Source organism: Sinohyriopsis cumingii, chromosome 17 (assembly GCF_028554795.1).
Source record: "Sinohyriopsis cumingii isolate HCF-2022 chromosome 17, ASM2855479v2, whole genome shotgun sequence".
Classification (NCBI taxonomy): Eukaryota; Metazoa; Mollusca; class Bivalvia; order Unionida; family Unionidae; genus Sinohyriopsis; species Sinohyriopsis cumingii.
In genome coordinates this window covers 113,248,466-113,266,995 of record NC_142977.1, presented here as the reverse complement: position 1 = coordinate 113,266,995, position 18,530 = coordinate 113,248,466, and the positions used below count along the sequence as shown (strand labels likewise).

The 18,530-nt window shown below is 40.8% G+C and overlaps 1 protein-coding gene across 2 annotated transcripts in view; it reads right to left on the bottom strand.

The window, feature by feature from the left end:
- Positions 1 to 18,530, bottom strand: part of LOC149779686 (fibroblast growth factor receptor-like 1) — a 197,535-nt gene that overhangs the window by 40,817 nt on the left and 138,188 nt on the right. Inside the window, exons 10-11 of one of the 2 annotated variants that reach the window (XM_089940531.1) lie at positions 5,245 to 5,277; positions 4,580 to 4,740 (exon numbers count right to left, since the gene is read on the bottom strand). In XM_089940531.1, coding sequence (XP_089796657.1) covers positions 4,580 to 4,740; positions 5,245 to 5,277 — 194 coding nt within the window. The remainder of the gene's footprint in view (positions 1 to 4,579; positions 4,741 to 5,244; positions 5,278 to 18,530) is intronic. The other variant, XM_089940532.1, reaches the window with a different exon arrangement.

The following is an 18,530-nucleotide window of genomic DNA, read 5'->3' as shown; positions in this document are numbered from 1 at the left end:
TGATCTCGATGTCAGATCTGAGTCTGGTCTCAATGTCAGATATGAGTCGGAACTCAATGTCAGATCTGAGTCTGATCTCAATGTCAGATCTGAGTCTGACAGGCAACAAAACATGGACCATTTCTTCTAATTTTGTGACAATTTCGATCCTACAATTACAATCAAGAAGAAGGGCCCCGAGTGGCCTAGTGGTTAAAGCGCTCTCCAGTACGGATCACTGCCATCTGACCTCTGTCTGCGTGGGTTCGAGTCTAAGATTCGGCCAATGTGGATATGTGAGAAAGCTTGCCAGTAGCTTCTCGTGGGTAGGTGGTTCTTCCCGGTTTTTTTTCCGGGTTCTTCCTCCACCATTAATACTGGCCGCCATGCATAGCCTATTGTGTGTTGAAAAATGGCGTTAAACCCTACAACAACAACAACAATCAATAAGACATGTGATGCACCAACCAGCCCCGGTAAGGTCATACTAAGAGTCTGCCAGAACAATTATTACACTCCAGGCAGTGCACAGCTTCATCGGCTTATTCAGTACCCTGTCACGTGCAGTCCACATTGATGAGAAAACCAATGTCAGAATTAACAAAGAAATGGTGGTCTTTGATAGGCTGCGTGCAAATGTTTGGAAGCGCCGAGCACGGGTCTGAAGACCTATAAAGCCATTGTGTTTCAGACCCTGCTGTATGCTTAGGAGGATTTACAGATACCATGCCGAGAATCTGAACGATTTTCACACTGGCTGAGGAAATTGATGAGAAGAAGATTCCAGGACAAGGTCTGAGAAACTGAGGATCTCACAATGGCAGACAAGCATCCATATCTGCTACTGAAATCACATGAAATCGGCAGACAACTCCACTCGGATGTCAGATGAGCAAATAAGACAGCATATCTTCTACAGCGAACAGTAGGGCTAAAACTGATGTAAGGGAGGTAAGAAGAAACGCCTCAGACACCATCTAAATTTATCCTTGAAAAATTTTAACATTGACCCTGAGTCCCGTGAAGATCTCAAACAGGGTCGTCCCACTTAGTTGAGTCTTATTCATGCTGGCGCTACAGACTATGAGCTGAGAACTGCAGAGGCGGTGCAGAAGCGCGTGCAGTATAAATCTATGACCTGACGCACAAGATCTGTTTATCAGGTAACCCATAGCAGCGTCTCGTGTCAGACAGTTCAGAGCGCACATGGGCCGGATCCACCACTCATGTTCTCACAGAAATCAAACCACTTTGCGATGTCATGGTCATCTTTAAACTCAGAGAATGAATTAAACTTAAAATTCTTTCCCACATATGTTAAAGAGCTTTTCCACCTATTTCAAAAATAGGAACTAACGCCACCATGTTCAGATGCACGATGCGTTGTTTGACAATTAAATTTGGGTACTCTTCTGTGAACTCACATTTCCGCTGACGTGTATATCATGATAATTGTAACAACTTTTCGAGTTGACAACCAAAGTGACTATCATATTTTATAATCATTTAGCCCTCGGAACATTGCTCTCTTTCAGTTTGTCTATAAGAGTGAAGACACTTTCACGGCGGGAATAATTTACGCTTAAGATACTTACGAACTGCGTCACGCCCTCTTAATTCATAACCAGTCCTTTTGCTAATAGTGTGGGAATTATTATAGGGCTAAATTTAGTCATTTCAGGTGCTATGGTATTTATATTAGTTTTAGAAGAAAAGATATATTTGTGTATAAATTTTCTAAATTCTCTACATAAATTTAATAACAGTATGTCTATGATAGAGGAGTGACTCTAGAGTCACTGTTAGATTTACAGGCAGAGATTTGGGGTCAATACTAGGTTACCAGCAGCTATTCAAATGCTATGGTGTCAAGTTACAGTCCAGAGAAATTGAAACAAAGGAGTCAGTAGGACAGTTGGAAGATGTGTTTTTAAGGCTAATTAAAATCAGTTATAGCAAGTTTGCCTTAATGCTTAAACATTAAAATTAGTGACCATTTGAAGGGAAATTTGAATCTCTGTTAGTAGGTATAAGGTGCTTAAAATAGAGTTGGGTAGTTATAGTTTAATTTTGAAGTAATTTGCTCAAAAGGATAAAGCTTACAAGTAATTTCATATTCAAAATAATATTTTTGTAAATTCTAACACACAGCATCAGTGGGAAAAGAGTGTGTATGGAGAGTACATATATGGCTTTATTTTGGATTACAAAATTTAGATTCTGTGCATTTTGATATGCAGATTAGAGTTAGATAAAGGGTCTGCACCTAACACAGTCAGACCAGAATATTAGTTTAGAACAGGTCTTCAGGGAATGTTTTCTTTGAAGTCCGCTAGGATTGTTTAAATAACCAGGTCAAACATAGTGCAGGGAGTCAGCATGAAGAACTAGGGGCAACATACTTCATTAAAGGTAGAAAAAGAAAAGAAAAAGAAGAAACCCTCTTGCTTGTGACTAATTCCTCATAGCGCAGTGACATCAGAAAGGCGCTATTACACAATCATTGAGGTCAGTGTTGTTTTGGAGATTGTGGTGACATTAATTGTGGTTATATTGCTAGAGACTGAACCTTAGTTGCAGCAGAAAAACCACCATTAACTTCTCAAATCTTGATGCAAATTCTAACACTTGCTGAAATATATCCTTAAATGTAATGTTGCTAAGTCAGCAGTAAAGACATGACGTTGCAACATTGATGTCAATTTATTTCAACAGTATGGTCTCCGTTTGATATTCGACAAAACAGAGATTTTTTATGGCATCTCTCTTTCTCTCTCTCTCTCTCTGCTTGTGTAGACTTCTTTCAACATAAACAAAAGCAGAAAATCACTATAGCAGATACAGACCAACTAAAAAACAATGAGCATATTACAAATTATAATTACAGGTATAGTGTTCAAATCAACTGGATAACAATACAGAATTATTGTATTATGCATATTCAGAGCGACAAATTGCTAACCAAAGTACATTTAAAATACAAACAATGTTAACATTTAAAAAATATCATTATACATTTTAAATTTGTTTGAATTGAAACCGAACTGTTTGCACTTGTAGCAATATTCCTACTTAGAAAATGTGAACTTCTTCTGGGATACTAAGTAATCTTAAAGTATATTAATATACAATGTTGATGTCACGGAATGGTGTAAATGTTGTTAATTAAATACATGTACTCGGGTTTCGTTTCTTTTTCTCTGTACAACGATACCCGAGGGTGATTATAATATGGTCTATGTATTTCGAAATCGTGAGTACGATTCGTCCTGTGCCACACGTGCAAGGTGCCTTTGATAAAGAATAACGAAAATTCTAAAGGTATAAATACGTTACTACATGTAAAGGACCTTTACAATACTAATGGTTTTGTCAGCAAGCGGCCTGCTTAAAGGATTCGCACAACTCCAGCTGTAGGGCTGAGTTTTGATGGTAGGAATATCCGGGGTGTCCGGTGTTGTCAGAGGGTAGAAACGTCCGTGTGTCCGGTGCGTTTAAGGTGCCGGAGCGTCTAATGTCTAGCGTCCGGAATGTCAAGAGTGACTAAGGTGACCCAACTGTAGAGCCGTCAAAGGACCAGGGGACCGGAGGGTCTAATGTTTCAAGTGATCATAGTATTCCGAGGGTCCGGAGTCTATATTGGTTGTGAAATTGATTCGGAGGAGCTGTGGAGCGGATATGGTGCACGGGTGACGGAGTGCATCTCCACACAAGTATTTTTAGCTGTATGCTAATTTTGGGTTAGTAAGACCCAGTGTATTATTCAGGACTGGAAGGATAGATTGTATATCCGTTCTTGTTTAGTGACATAATTTCGCTACCTGAGCGAATACATTTTTTTACTATGTGTAAACGCTTACATTGTTTACTATTTGAGTGAACTATATTCATCTTTCCATTATTGAATCATTTGTGAAATCATTTATCCTGTGTTTTAGGGTTACTGACCTAAATTTATTTGTACATTTTTTCCATCTTTGAAACTGTGCGTTTTTTGTTAAATAGATCCAATATTTGGATTATAAATACGCACACATCTTCATAATCCACTACTCGTATAAATCGCCACATTAAACCATATATCTGTGTCGTCAAAACGTGTTCTGTTGTTAATCCGAAATATCCCACCCGGTTATCTTGTTACAGTTGACATTTTTCCAATGAATGTTGTTACCGTTTCTTTTTATTGGAAACTGTTAAGAATATGGTACTCTGTATTTACGTCTATTAATCAAATTATTTAAATAATAAGCTAAAAATAAACCAAAAATAACACAAAAATAGCCCATTATAGATAAACGGATATGCTAAATGAAAAGGGACCATTATAGATAAATAGATACATGGATGTACTAAATGAAAGCAAGTAAAACCGTTCAATGCCTTTCTGTTTTTCTGGTGAAGTGTAGCCATCTTTAATAATAATAATAATAACAAGAAAATGAAGAACAACAATAACAAACAGGAAGTAGCCCGATCGCAAGAGAAAGACCAGCCAGTAATACCATCAAAAAACTGTGGACAGGGGTATAATAATAAAAGTAATAATAAAATTAATAATAATAATAATAAAATTAATAATAATAACAATTTCTATTACGTTTGAATCCTCATCTTTAGGGTCCAATTTTACTCCGTCTTTCAGCCATGTGATTGATGGATATGGAAAGCCACGGGCCTCACAGTCAAGTCTGATATCTCCTGTAGGTAGTCCTTCCACGACCTGAGCGATACGTCTTTTTGGGTTAAAGGTGGGTGGGCCTGTAATTCATTAATTTGATGGTTGTATGATATTAGACATTCCTTTAGTATCAAACAGCCATCTGTATTATGTAACATTTTAATCATTATTGATTATATACAAATTAGTAGTGAAAAGGTTAACTTCTTTCTCTGTAGAAATATAACAATACAATTATGTTACATTTTATTACACCGTAACAACCAAATGGTTTAAATATAAAAAAATTCAACTTAAATAAACGACATTTCACAAGAAACGCTCTTATTTGTTAGGATGCACTTTGGATTATATAATATCTAATAGAGAAACAAAGGCACATGCGGTACCTTCCTAATGAAAATGAAACATTTATTTCAGATTTCTCAAATCTTACAGATAATTCTTCTGGCAGTTTTCTCATTAATATTTTATACTTTTAAATCTTTGATTTAGCTCACAGTATTTCGTACCATTTTTAAATTTTACGTTTGAAATAAAATACTTACAAATTAAAAGGTGAATGTCACAAAATATTTACATACCCTCATTTCCTTTCAGCTGTTCTTCGGAATCTTCTGGGAATATAAACAAAGAAATAATTGAATAGATGAGGGAGTAATTACACAGCAGAAGTAAAATAGATCTGGCAGTAAAAGAATACATTGAATATATTATGGGATTATGACAAAGTATAACAGATTATGGGATTATGACAAAGTATAACAGATTATGGAATTATGACTAATTATAGCAGTAACCTTCTGCTTTGGAATTTAGGTTGGTATGCAAACACAGTACTCGACTTCGTCAAGAATTCAGCAAATAAAACATTTGGTCTTTCCTAAATTCCTCTATATTTCCTTATTCTCGTTTGTAAAAAAAACAACAACAAATAAAAGCTCACGATTTGATTAGGATCTGCGTATACGTACATACATACACAGCCCAATACTTTTATATTAGCATCACAGTATTGCGATCTTGATGGATATATCATGCAGAGTTGTCAGTATACACACTCTGGATCATTACGAAAAGTGAAGCGTTGATGGATATATCATGCCGAGTTGTCAGTATAAACAATCTGGATCATTACGAAAAGTGAAGCGTTGATGGATATATCATGCCGAGTTGTCAGTATACACACTCTGGATCATTACGAAAAGTGAAGCGTTGATGGATATATATCATGCCGAGTTGTCAGTATACACAATCTGGATTATTACGAAAAGTGAAGCGTTGATTCATGATCCATATATTTGATGCTGACAATCAAACGTAATGTAGCAATCAAAATGGCGTTAACGTAATAACGATAGTTTTTTGTTACATACTTATCAGTCTTGAGGTAATTATACTATTTATAATTTAAAATTCATTATGCGTGAAACTCACCAACGTTACCAACTATAAACTTCATTATATTGGTTGTAGTGTAGAATAATCCTTTGATACGCCATCTTCGAATGTGATCTTGCTTCAGACAAACCTTTTGGTTACATTATCAGTAACGTAGTAACTGGGGGGGGGGGGACGGCGTAACATCCCACACGCCATTGGTCTTGGGTCTCCAAAACCCCTTTGGGCCATCATAGTCGCTCAGGGTGCCATTTACCCTTAGCATGCCACTTTGAATTATCTACTTCAAACAAAATTAATAACTATTTTTTTCCCGTTGTATTGACAAAACCATGGCTTCGACCATTCAGATATTAAACATATAACGCAAAGTTTCTTATCCAAAGTAGACCGTTCCGGTGGTCTAAGTGGTTAGAGCGCTCGCCTCGGATGCGGGAAGTCGCTGGTTCGAACCCCGGCCAAGTCATGCCAAAGACTTATGAAAATATTATTAACAGTTGCCTCACTTGGCGCTCAGCATTAAGAGGTTAGTGTTAGGACTGGTCGGCCTGGTGTCAGGATAATGCAGTGGTTCCCAAACTTTTTAGAGCCAACGCCCCTTTGGCTCGAGAAACGGACCCTCAACGCCCCCATCTACATCTATTCCTATATTATATGAAGTAACGTTTCATTTTAATTTAATCACATAGGCCTATTAGTATAGTCACATAGTGGTTATGAGAACAAGTAAGGAATGAAATAACTAATATACCGGGAAAATGAATTATTAACTGTTTTTAAACTCTGAGGAGTAAAATACAAAAACACAATTATTCCAAATCAAATTTTAAAAACATATTGTTTTAATAATCATGAATTCTAATTGAAAGTCGGAAAGTAATGTAAGAAGCTACAAGAGATTATATATTATACTAGATTCCTGGAACCCAAGTACTTAATCGATTCTTCATCTTAAGTTCCTAACAGTTCAGTAGTTGCTTAATGTGACGGATGGGCTTGATGACGTGAGATTATTGCCCCAATGTCCGGTTTAAAGTCACTTAACCCGAGTCGCAAATCACCAGAGTTAACAATTTGGAGTCGATTTCTTTGCTTGGATAGAAGGTGGGCGACCACACTAAAGTCACGTTCTGCCAGATACGATGATGGAAATGCAACAAGAAGAGTAGTGAATGGGGCCACCCTAGCCTCAATGGGAATTATCATTACAGAGACCCCTGGGCCACTCTAGCCTCAATGGAAAATTAACATGGAGAAAAATCGTGGGCCACTCTAGCCTCAAGGGGAATTTAACATGGGAAATAGTCTTGGGTTACTCTAGCCTCAAGGGGAATTGAACATGGAGAAAAAACCCTGGGCCACTCTAGCCTCAAGGGGAATTGAACATGGGATTTATTTTTTTTTTTATTTTTTTTAAAATTTAAATTTAAATTTAAATTTAAAAAAGGGGTAGGCAATTGAATAAAGTCATTCTCTTTTCGAGAAATATGGCTGGCCCTGAAAAGGGCCTTTGGTTTTTCTTCTTCTTCTGCTTCTAATTTCTTCTTTTTCTCAACCAACTTCTTATTTTCTCTCCTACACTCTTTCTCTTCTTTTCTTTCTTTTTTTTCTCCTCCTCTTCTTTCTTCTTCTCTTCCTCCTCTTCTTTCTTCCTCTTCTCATTTTCTTCTTCTTTTTCAATTTTTTCGTTCCATTTGCGTATTCTTATCCTTTCCTCTTCATCCTCCTTCTCCTCCTTTATCTCTTTCATTACACCACTTATCTTATCCTTTACCTTTCTTAAGTTATTAATTTCCATCTTTACACGATGGGGACTATAGGAATAGTGGTCTTCAACGAGTCTTATTAACATCTGCTCCATCATTCCTAAATTGTCCAAAACGTCTTGCAATGTTTGCATTTTGTCAATTTGGTTAGAAGCCATCTTCTTTGTAGAATGGTTTGAACGACGAATACTGTGGGTTCTTATAGTGAAAGCGCGTACGTGATGGAAAACATCCCCCTAAAACATAAAATTGATATTACCTAGATCATGACCTAACATCGTGCGGACGTGAAAGAAAACATCCCCTACTTTTCTCATTTCATATAATATAGTATCCACATAAGTGAAGCAACAATAAACAAACCCCAAATCTACTATTTACACACGCAAATCATTAAAACAAAATCCATAATCTACTATCTACACAATCGTACGTGAGCGGTTACAAAACCCAAACTATACTCTCCACATACGCTAAGAAACAATAAACAAAATCCATAATCTACTATCCACACAATCGTACGTGAGCGGTTACAAAACCCAAACTATACTCTTCACATACGCTAAGAAACAATAAAGAAACCCATAATCTACCATTCACACAAACTTACGTGAGCAGTTACAAACACAAACACACAAACACATACCCTCGCACTATGAAAAAAGAGTTAGTGTTTATAATCACACTACTCTACCTACACACACACACACACACACACACACACACACACACACACACATTGGCAAATCGATAGTTATTTCTTTTCTAGAGTATTGGGTAGCCCTAAAAAGGGCTGTTTTTTTTTTTAACTCCAGATGCAACTATCTAATGATTGCACCTTCCTGGCCTGGCGCCACACACGCATCTTCTTCCCCAGTCTCCTTTCACCTTTCTTCTGGGGAGCGAAGAGGGAGGATGATTCGCTTGAGCACCCCAATCCTCTGTCTCGGGAATATTGAACGACATCCTCCCTTCTCTTTTCTTTTCCTCCTCTTCCCTCTGTCTTCTCTCCTCCTCTTCCTTCTTTATTCTTTCTTCTTCTATTATAGCCTCCGCAGCCAGTTCGTTTACCAGGCGCCTGACATATTCCAGATGTATCTGGAGTTCAAGAAGTTTGCTTATTCTGCTACTATTCATCCTTGTGTTGATCAATCAACAAGGGTAGCTAGACTGCCGAACGAGTTTCAATTTATAGTGAAAGCGCGTACGTGAAGGAAAACATCCCCTAAAAACATAAAATTGATCTTACCTAGATCATGACCAAAAAAAAACAACAACGCGCGGACCTAAAAGAAACACTCACTCACTTTTTTATTCTACCCATCACTATTTTAAAATTTTTTATAAATCACTTCAATTGACTATCCACATACTCAATGCAATCCAATCTAACCCCGAAATCTACACCTCAAACACCAAATAAAGACATCATTTTAATCTACTATCCACACCAACGTACTTGATCACTTACAAACACACAAACTCACAAACACATACCCTCACATTTTTTTAAAAAGAGTTAGTGTTTATTTTCACACTACTCTACCTACACACATTGGCAAATGGATAGTTATTTCTTTTCTAGAGTATTGGGTAGCCCTGAAAAGGGCTGTTTTTTTGTTTGCTATGGCAATCTTTTAGTTTCTAAGAATGCGATGTCCTCTGCGGATAGACTTTCTGGCGATAGGTCTGCTTCTTCGGAAAGAGAAGAAGAACTCTTTGGTGTCGATACGACAATCGACAAAGCCTCTGTCAGCTTCAGGTTCTTGTTGCTGCTGTTGTTGTTGTTGCTGCTGTTGCTGCTGTCTCTGAAGTCTGTACTTCTCTGTCCATTCTTCTTTTTCCCTGTTCATTTCTTCTCTGAAAAGCTCTTCTATCAGGTCTTCAGTGATTTTTAACATTCTCACATTCTCTATTTCTTCTGGCTTCGGTATCAGACTGTGTCTGACCCTATGCAAATTCACGTAGGCTTCGTTAAGTTTAGCTAGTTTGGAACACATGTTCTTAGGAGGATGAGTCGACAATGGATGGTTAGACTGGAAACAAACCGGTTCTTAAAGTTAAAGCGCGGACGTGAAGGAAAACATCCCCCACACGGTTTTCGAGTCGCAATGTACAGTGAGTGTCATGAGAGGGATAGTAAGAAGTCAAAGAGCATCAATCCAACATTCTTATAGCTAAACAAAAGACAAAGGCATTTTTTTCAAAACACAACATTTTTATTCAAAAATCACTTAACACTAACCAACAACAACTCTAACATTTGTAACAATAATCCAACACTATAACATCAAACAATTTTTTCAAATCACCAACATTTTTTTCTCAATTCACAATCTACTTTAAACAGGGCTGACAACGTTGTGAATGAAATTGTGATTTCCACTGTTGGAAATCATTAGGCCATTGATGGACACTACGTTTCCTAGCTTGAGACAAAAGATAAGCATAATGGTCACAAAGCCATCGATCTACTTTCACATCATTTCTTGAAGAAGAACGAGGATCAAAATGAGTCACTAAATGTTCTAAGGAATAGCCCAGGCTTCGATGATGCAGAAAATGCACGCAATATTGTCCACACACCAAGGAATCTGTGCCTTGTAATTTCACATTATTGAATCGGGTGGTCTGAGCATTTCTTCTCATAAAGTCGATGATATCGTCTTCCAAAAGGGGGCAATCCGTACGAATCGAAATATTCCACACATCCTTCTTGAGGAAAGTAGACGGCTACCCAGTGGGTTCCTGGGAGATGACTGTCGTCCGTGTTGATCACGTAAGCTTGATGGTCTTGAGGTTTGCGATGAGGGAGTTCATCTTTAGCACAGACGACAGGATTCCAAGAAGCCGCATACGAACTGTGGTTCAAAAGGTAATAAAGTTCCCACGTATCCATTGATTTGTGTGTGTTCTTTTTCTTCTTCACAGGTAATAATAAGTCGTCAATTCGATCCTGACTTTTTGCTTGAAAATGTCTGACGAATAAACGGTTATTCGTTCTGTTTCCTCACTCTGATTCAGGAGAGCTTCGATACGATGGATCTCTTGAGTGGTTAATGGTGGACAAGAATGTTTACGCAAGTCTTTATACCACTGATGCAACACGTCTTTGTTCGAGATGATACTCCAACCTTCGTCCAGATACTCGTCCAATTTTTCTTCTTGACTCAACATCAGGCATTTATCGTGTTGAATTTGACTGGGATGATCGTTTTGACATCCATAGCAATTTTTCTTGATCAATTCTGTCATTTTGTCGACCAAGTGTTTGGCAAAACAGGAGACTAAATGGGCTTCTTGTTCTGGCCATCTTGACTTCATCATGATCACTTCTTCTTTTTCCACGGTCTCCTCACATTTCATGTCCAAAGTTTCTCCACTAGGTAAAGAGGGATAACAGTCTTCCATGGTTTCTAGTAATCTAGGATGACTTCTCTCAAACTGTTGCTTTCTATCGTATTATCGAATTCTACATACAGGATGACGTTCACCGTTTCATCAGGGTCTCGGTCTTTAAACTGAATTTCCACACGAATCTGGCCGGATTTTATAGGGTGGAAATGTCCCTCGTCGCTGCCTTGGTCTGGAGTGAAATCGAAAGCCCACAAAGCATAGCCTCCTGCATAATCTTCGTACGTAATGCCGTGACTGGTGTTGGTTCCTAACTGGCCGGTGGCTTCGTACAGGGACAAGTACGATCTCAAGTAATTCTTCTTGGTAAAGTCAGGTTCGAAAGGTCGGGTACACAAGGTTTTGCCATCGCGACTGACTTCGATTTTGGACACGCCAAAGTGTTGAAAGTAGAAAGGATTTTTTTCGGCAGCTCCGTTGAAGGCTGTATTCTCGACGATACCAACGATCAAACGTTTGGGTAACTGTCCTTGAAACAGATGATCTTCGATCATGGATCGCTGTCCCTTGGGAATGGTGAAGGTTTTCACTTCCACGCGTCGTATGGGATACTTGGCAGTCGTTCTGCTCAACGTCTGATTGATGTCGTTTCCCACTTTAGGTAACACTTCCACACGGCGTACGTAGAGTCTGGCTTCTAGGATTTTGGTTTTGTAACCGTCACTATCAGCCAATAAATGGAAAGCGGCACTGCTACGATTCAGTCTCAGGCGGACATCCACCCCGTTCAGCAAATACTTTTCTTGCAACCACATGTCCAAATGCAAACGATCCATCAGTTCTAAACTTGTGTCGACTCCCGTGATTCTCTTTCTTCGTTCTACAAATCCATCATTGTTGTCTTTCTTTTCATCAGTTTCCAATATTTCAAACTTGGTAGGTTCGTCAGCTTCCCATACCACACAGGCATTGAGATGAGTGTTCTTGGCATCTATTCCGTACGTCAAGAGATTTTCCAGGTAGGCACGATAAGGGTAAGTATCCATGCTGCTACTGACCAGTTTGTTATTCAAGTACAAGTCCACTCCACTGAACAAGGAATGCATGAAATTGTTGACGGGAGCTACTGCTTCATCGTCTATAGCACCTCCAGTCTTATCTAGAATTTTGACTTTCAGGTACAAGTAACTGCTATTCAGATCGATGTAATCTTCGGGCTGTCCTTTGATTTCAAACTCGATGGGAGCGGAATCGGCCAATGAGGAGACGGAATGAAATTCCACCCACTGGGATTCTTGCATGGTCATCATCGTGGGGGGCATGGCAAACAGATCCAGTTCCGTCTTGGAACAAGCGCAAGACTCTCGGTGCATCATTTTTTTTTTGTTCTTTCTCAATAATCGAAAACGTCTAAGTCTCGAACGGTTCTTCTTTTCTTGGCCTTTCTAGCTTGAAGTCTGGTGAAAGGGTGTTTTCTTCGTCGTCTCTTTCTGCCTTGTCCTTGCTGAATGCCTGACTCGGTAGCGTGCAGGGCATTTATAGGTGTTTCTCGGTGACCCAAAATGTCTTTGCCCGTTTGCAGCAAGACATTTTTGCCTGCCCTCATGAAGGCTTCTTTAGGGTTTTGTTTGTCGATGATGACATTTTGGAGAAATTCTTTGCCTTGCGTCAGTGCCGCATCATTCAATGCGTGCAATCCGCGTGTCACCATCGGTTTCAACACCGGGGCCACCGAACGAAAGGCCGATTTTAACATATCTCCTAAACCGTGTCCTCGCTGTCGAGCAACCCCTCGGTACACTGGATACATGACTTACGAATCGTGAGAAAACCGTTTTCGAAAATGGAGTTTCACCGTGACTTTTCCTTTGGTGAATGGAATATTTTGTCCCAAATCTCCTTTTATAGTAATGTTGACCGTGTCCAAATACGACTTACTGACAGGCAAATAGTGAGGATGTACAAATTCGCGATGGACGTGGTAAGTGTTTCCACCTTCCTCGTCAGTGTTCGTGGCAGAATCCACTTTGAAAGGAATGACACGCAGTAACGGTACGGAGGTGTGTCCCAACACGTTATACTCCACCACATCGGAGTACACAAACATCAAATTCAGTCCTTGGTTCAGTTCTACCGGGGCACGAAATAACTTGCTAAAAGACTCATTGTCGTAAACGATGGGTAATTCGCTTTTCTTCATCATGCTCATTCTCAGGTTCATGTCTCCGCCCAACACGTCATACAATTCTGGACAAAATGAAATGGACTGGATTTTACTCCGTTCAAATTTCATCAAGAAGCGACGAGCTGTTTTGTGGTACTCCATGGTGACACTTTTGTTAACATGCTCCAAAGCTTTCAGAAACACGGCATTAAACCTGGAGGCTATGGTGCTGACCAAATGTTGACCACTAAAATAATAGCCTGGGGAAATGAACAAGTGATAGGTGGTGTACTTTTGTGTACGGGTTTTCTTGTCATATTTGACATTGCTATCCATCCACTGTTGCAATTGTTCGTCATGAACTTCCACATCAAAAAAATTTTGATTCGGAAGGACATTGAGGACTTGGGTCGGGTGAATCATTTCTACTAAAGCCACTTCCCAATGGGCTTCGTGATCTAAGGGGATGGCCTGAGGTAATTTGGCCGTGTAACAGCACAACGTGTTGTGGGGAAACACCTCCATGGAACTGTCACTGGGTAAGGTTAAGTAAAATTGGTTTTGGTGACTCATAATTCCAGAGTTCTGTGGCTGTCCGAGGGGTTACTGGACGTCAGAGGCGTGTCTCCGCCCGAAATGGGGTTCTGATTGTGGTGATTGGAGTGGTGACTGGCACTGGCACTGGACACAAGGTTCCCGTTGGAAGAGAATTTCAGGGAGGGATTGGGAAGCAGGTAACCGATGCAACTGCTCAATAAAGTGGTCCACATTTGTTTGTCTCCTTGTTGCAAACTCAAATTGGCGATGGCTGCCCCGATGACACAATACACCACGAAGATTTGGCAGAAAAAGACGATTTGCGTTTTAGGCACACGTTCTCCACACCACACCCACAAGGGTTGTTTTTGTAAATCTTGCACAGAAGAACTAGGTGAAGGAGGAGTGGTCGACGTAGCTGTGTCTGCTGTGTGAAAAGGCATGATGGTCACTTCTTTTTATAGTCGATGACTTGCGAAGCGTCGATCCAAGAATCAAAACTGGGTGGATATCCTTTCCAACGTACTTTGACTTCTTTGACACGTCGTTTGCCCACTTTACGGGTTCTGCGTTCGAGAATGCTTTCGATGTCGTACACGTCGTCGTCTTTTTTGGTGACACGTTGTAACTCGGGCAAATAAAACGTTCCTTTGAGCACTTCTCCGTTCATGTCTTCCAATTTATAGAAGGCAGGATGACGGCCATGCACTCGTCCAGTGACGCGAAACAATTCGGTCGTCCAGTTAGGTAAGTAACCTTTGTCGAAAGTGCGTTTGGTTTTGCCAATGCGCACCCAATTTCCTACGGCCAAGTCTCCACTTTTCTTGGGGACAGCCCTCGTCGGGGACGTACCAAACAGGCGCTCAAACACCAACACTTCGTTGTCGGGAGTCACGTCTTCCGGGGCACGTCCAATGCTTCGATGGTAAGATTGGTTGTACGCTTGCACCAGGTGCGGTAAGATGTCGATGTACTTCAGAGTGTGGTGATGCGTAAAATATTTCCACATGCGTTCTTTCAAAGTGCGTTGAAAACGTTCCACGATGCTGGCTTTGGTTTCGGGATTCTCGGTGGTAAAAAAATGAATGTCACGTTTCTTTAATTCTTTTTGGAAAGCTTGGTTCAGAAATTCGGTACCTTTGTCCGTTTGCCATCGAAGAGGGTGACGACCGCTTTGTTTCAACACCCGTTGCAGGGCTCGCACTAACTCGCTGCTCGATTTGGAAGTCAAGGGTACGACCCAAGCAAATTTGGAAAAGATGTCGATGACACAAAACAAATATTTGTAGCCACGATTGTAGCTGGCCAAATGAGAGACATCGGCTAAATCGGCTTGCCATTGATGATCGATGCCTTCCACTCGGGTGCGACTTCTGGGAAACTTCTGGCAAACTTGGGTTTGTGTAAAGTGTAGGTAGCTTGTTCTTGTAACCATCGTTGCACTTGAGGTAAACGGAGACTTTTCAGTCGCGTTTTGGCAGCACGATACAATTTTTGAACTCCTGCGTAACCTGCAGGATGGGAGGGATCGTAGTAAATGCTGGCTAAGACTTTTTCCATTTTTTTGTGTTGGTTGGTGTGTTAATAAGGCACCCACTCTTGGAGGATGCTACTCTTTATCTCTTGGGGTATTTTCTTGGATTGCAATGCTTTGCGTGTGCGACCGGCAATAGGTGTTGAAGAGGAGGAGGATGTCTGAGCGGGGGATATCGGTTCTTGTTTCACTTCTGTCTTCACTTCTGTCTTCACTTTCTTTTTCTCTTGTGATGAAGAAGGGGTGGCCATCATCTTTTTAATCCATCCAATTCTGGAGGTAGGTGGTGTTGTTAACCTGCGTACTTTTACTGGTGGAGTTTGAAACCCTTCTTCTTCTTCTTCTTTTCCTTTTTCTGTCTTGGTCACTGGTACTGGTACTGGTACTGGTGCTGGTGCTGGACTTTTCATCAAGGTCTTAAAATCTTTCAGAGTGGGTAGAGCTGTTTCTTCTAAAGCTTTCTGGTGAAAGAGTTGCAGTCGTTGCAAGAGTTGACCGTACTTTTGCGATTTTTCTGTTTCGGACAAATCTTGGCGATCCATCAAGGACTGCAATTCGTGTTGTAACTGGGACATCTCGCTCAAATTGGGATTGGGAGGTAAATGCGGGGTGTGTTGTTCTTGCCACCGATGGTATTCCATCCATCGTTTGTAAGGCACTAAAGCTAGTTTTCGTCCTTCCATGGGGTTGTCAGGGGTCGATTCTGAGATCTTGGAACTTCCGAGGCCTTTTTATCTTGCTCCCACCAGTCCTCCCAACATGGTTCCCAAGACTCCTTTCAGTATGGGGCCTAACAAGAGAGGTAAAATACCTCCACGTTGCACTAACATCTTCTTTTTTTGACGAATGGGAATTTTCTTTTGAACCATTTGGCGAAGAACGTGACGATGTTTGCCTAAGCATTGTTTCTGGTGTTTGGACAAAGTGATCGTGCCTTTCAAAACGTTCAAACAACATTCGCACACGGTATCGATGACCTCTTTGGAGGCTGTTTGAATGAGTTTTTTTCGTAGGGGTGGAGAAGCTTTGGACAGGACAGATAACATGTCCCCATGTTTGGCTAAACGTGGTGGCAGTCCTTTCCTTTTCTTTCCTTGGGGTTTTCTGGAGGGTGACATCTTTGAGTCTTCAGGAGCACCAAAAAACACTGATACCCGACTTGGTCACAGGCCTTTTTTATACTGGAACGCGTCGCCACTGATTGTCTTTACGTCGTATTAGTTTGAGGACAGGCATGACACGTCGTGCAGGGGTACGTAACGGACTAAATCGAGCCAGTTCTTGCTTGGACAAATCCAGTAAACTTTGTAACATGCCCGATCTTTCTTGAACTTTGATTTTGGGAGAAGGTACTTTGTGAGCAGCAGCCACTGCCACTAAATTGGAAGGTCCTGCCACTGGGGAAGTTCTTTTGGGGGTCATCAAAGGAGAAGTTCTTGGTGTGATCAACGTCTCCATTTACTCTTCAGTTCTCGGTGTCCTTAACGGAGAAGTGGACAAATGTGAGGCTGCCGAAGACGCAGTCACCGCCATGGCAGATCGTGGTTTGCGAGTGTAAGGTTGCGTCCTGGCCGAAGTGCATCTCTTGCGACTAGTTTTCTGTGGACTTTTCTTTTTCTGGGGGCTTCTTTTCTTTTTCCGGGGTGGTGTCTGGTAAGAGGAGGGTCCTGCCACTGGAGAAGTTCTCCTTGGGGACCTGGTCTTTTTCTTCTTGGGGCTTCGTTGGACTTTTGTCTTGGGTATAACTTTGGGGGCATTAGGATCCTATCTTAAGAGTGAGCGAATGATGACCCCTCCTAGAGTACCGCTCCCTCCAGGTTTCAAAATGATTTGTTTTTTGGTTTGAGTGTCGATGCGGGGATCGGCCAGTTGGACCAAAGCGACTTTGTTTCGATCAAAAAAGCGTTTGGTTTGATGAGGAATCTGAATGATTCCTTGGAGTAATTGACGTGCCGTCACCGTGAACCATCGTAAGACTTCTTTGAGACTAGCTTCTAAGACACGAGCTCGTGTTTGTGGATCTTTTTCTCGACTGATGCCATACAAGGCACGAATCAATTTGACGGGAAGATGCGACTGAAGGGACGTCATGTTCGCACTGAGAGTGAGACAGACGAAAAAGGGTCTGAGGTTTTTATAGATTTTTTATGTGGTGCGAAATGAAGTCGAGGACGGAGACGTGTACAGGACAGGCCCTCCGTCTTGGCACCAGTGGTGAAACAAGTGGGTACGAAATCGGAAATACTCGGGGGTCGTAGGTTTCAAATCGACGAGTAAATAGGCGTGTGGAGTTTGAGTGGCATCGTCGTACGCCTGAGTCAGCCAAGGCGTTCCTAACTGTTTGGCTAAGACTTGCACTTGCGATTTATCTCGAGGGCTTTTAAACAAGACCACGTAATGCGCATTGAGACTGATGGTGCGATGGGCTTTACTTTGTTGAAACAAATTTTGGGTGATGTAAACGACACTGGCATTACGGTGATGCCCTTTGCGCGTGAACCACAGTTTAATTTCTTCTTCGTCTTCTCCTAACATGTCGTCAAAAATGACCAAATGGGTTAGACGGGAGTCAGAGACGATGCCGTCGTCTTCTTTAGGAATGCCTTCCACAAACACGATGGAATCGCCTTGACTTTCTCGCAAGAGGCTGTACGTCGATTGCCACTCTTTGTAACACCACACGATTTGTTGAGGTGGCCTATCGATCAAATGATGTTTATGTTCGATCAAACGTTTGACGAATTCGGTTTTGCCTGAACCGCTAGGTCCAGCAATGAGCATGTTAAAGGGATGGCGAAGATACAAAGCCTCCCAACTGGCACGATCTAAGTGGTCGTCGATGACTTTGACAGTAGAGGAAGAGGGAGCAGAGACAGCAGAGGTAGCCATAGTGTGAGAAATGTCACTTGTGACACGAAAACAAACAAGACAAGAGTTTATATACTTTTTTTCAGAACACGTTTATTGAATGTTTTTTTTTTCAAACATGAATACGAAAGACAAAAATACATAAAAGCCAAAGGCTTAAGTACAAGAATAAAAGGCACATGATAACCATGAACGTGGAATAAAAACAAGTGTCTGTACAACAACCACATGTTTTGGGTAAAGTTC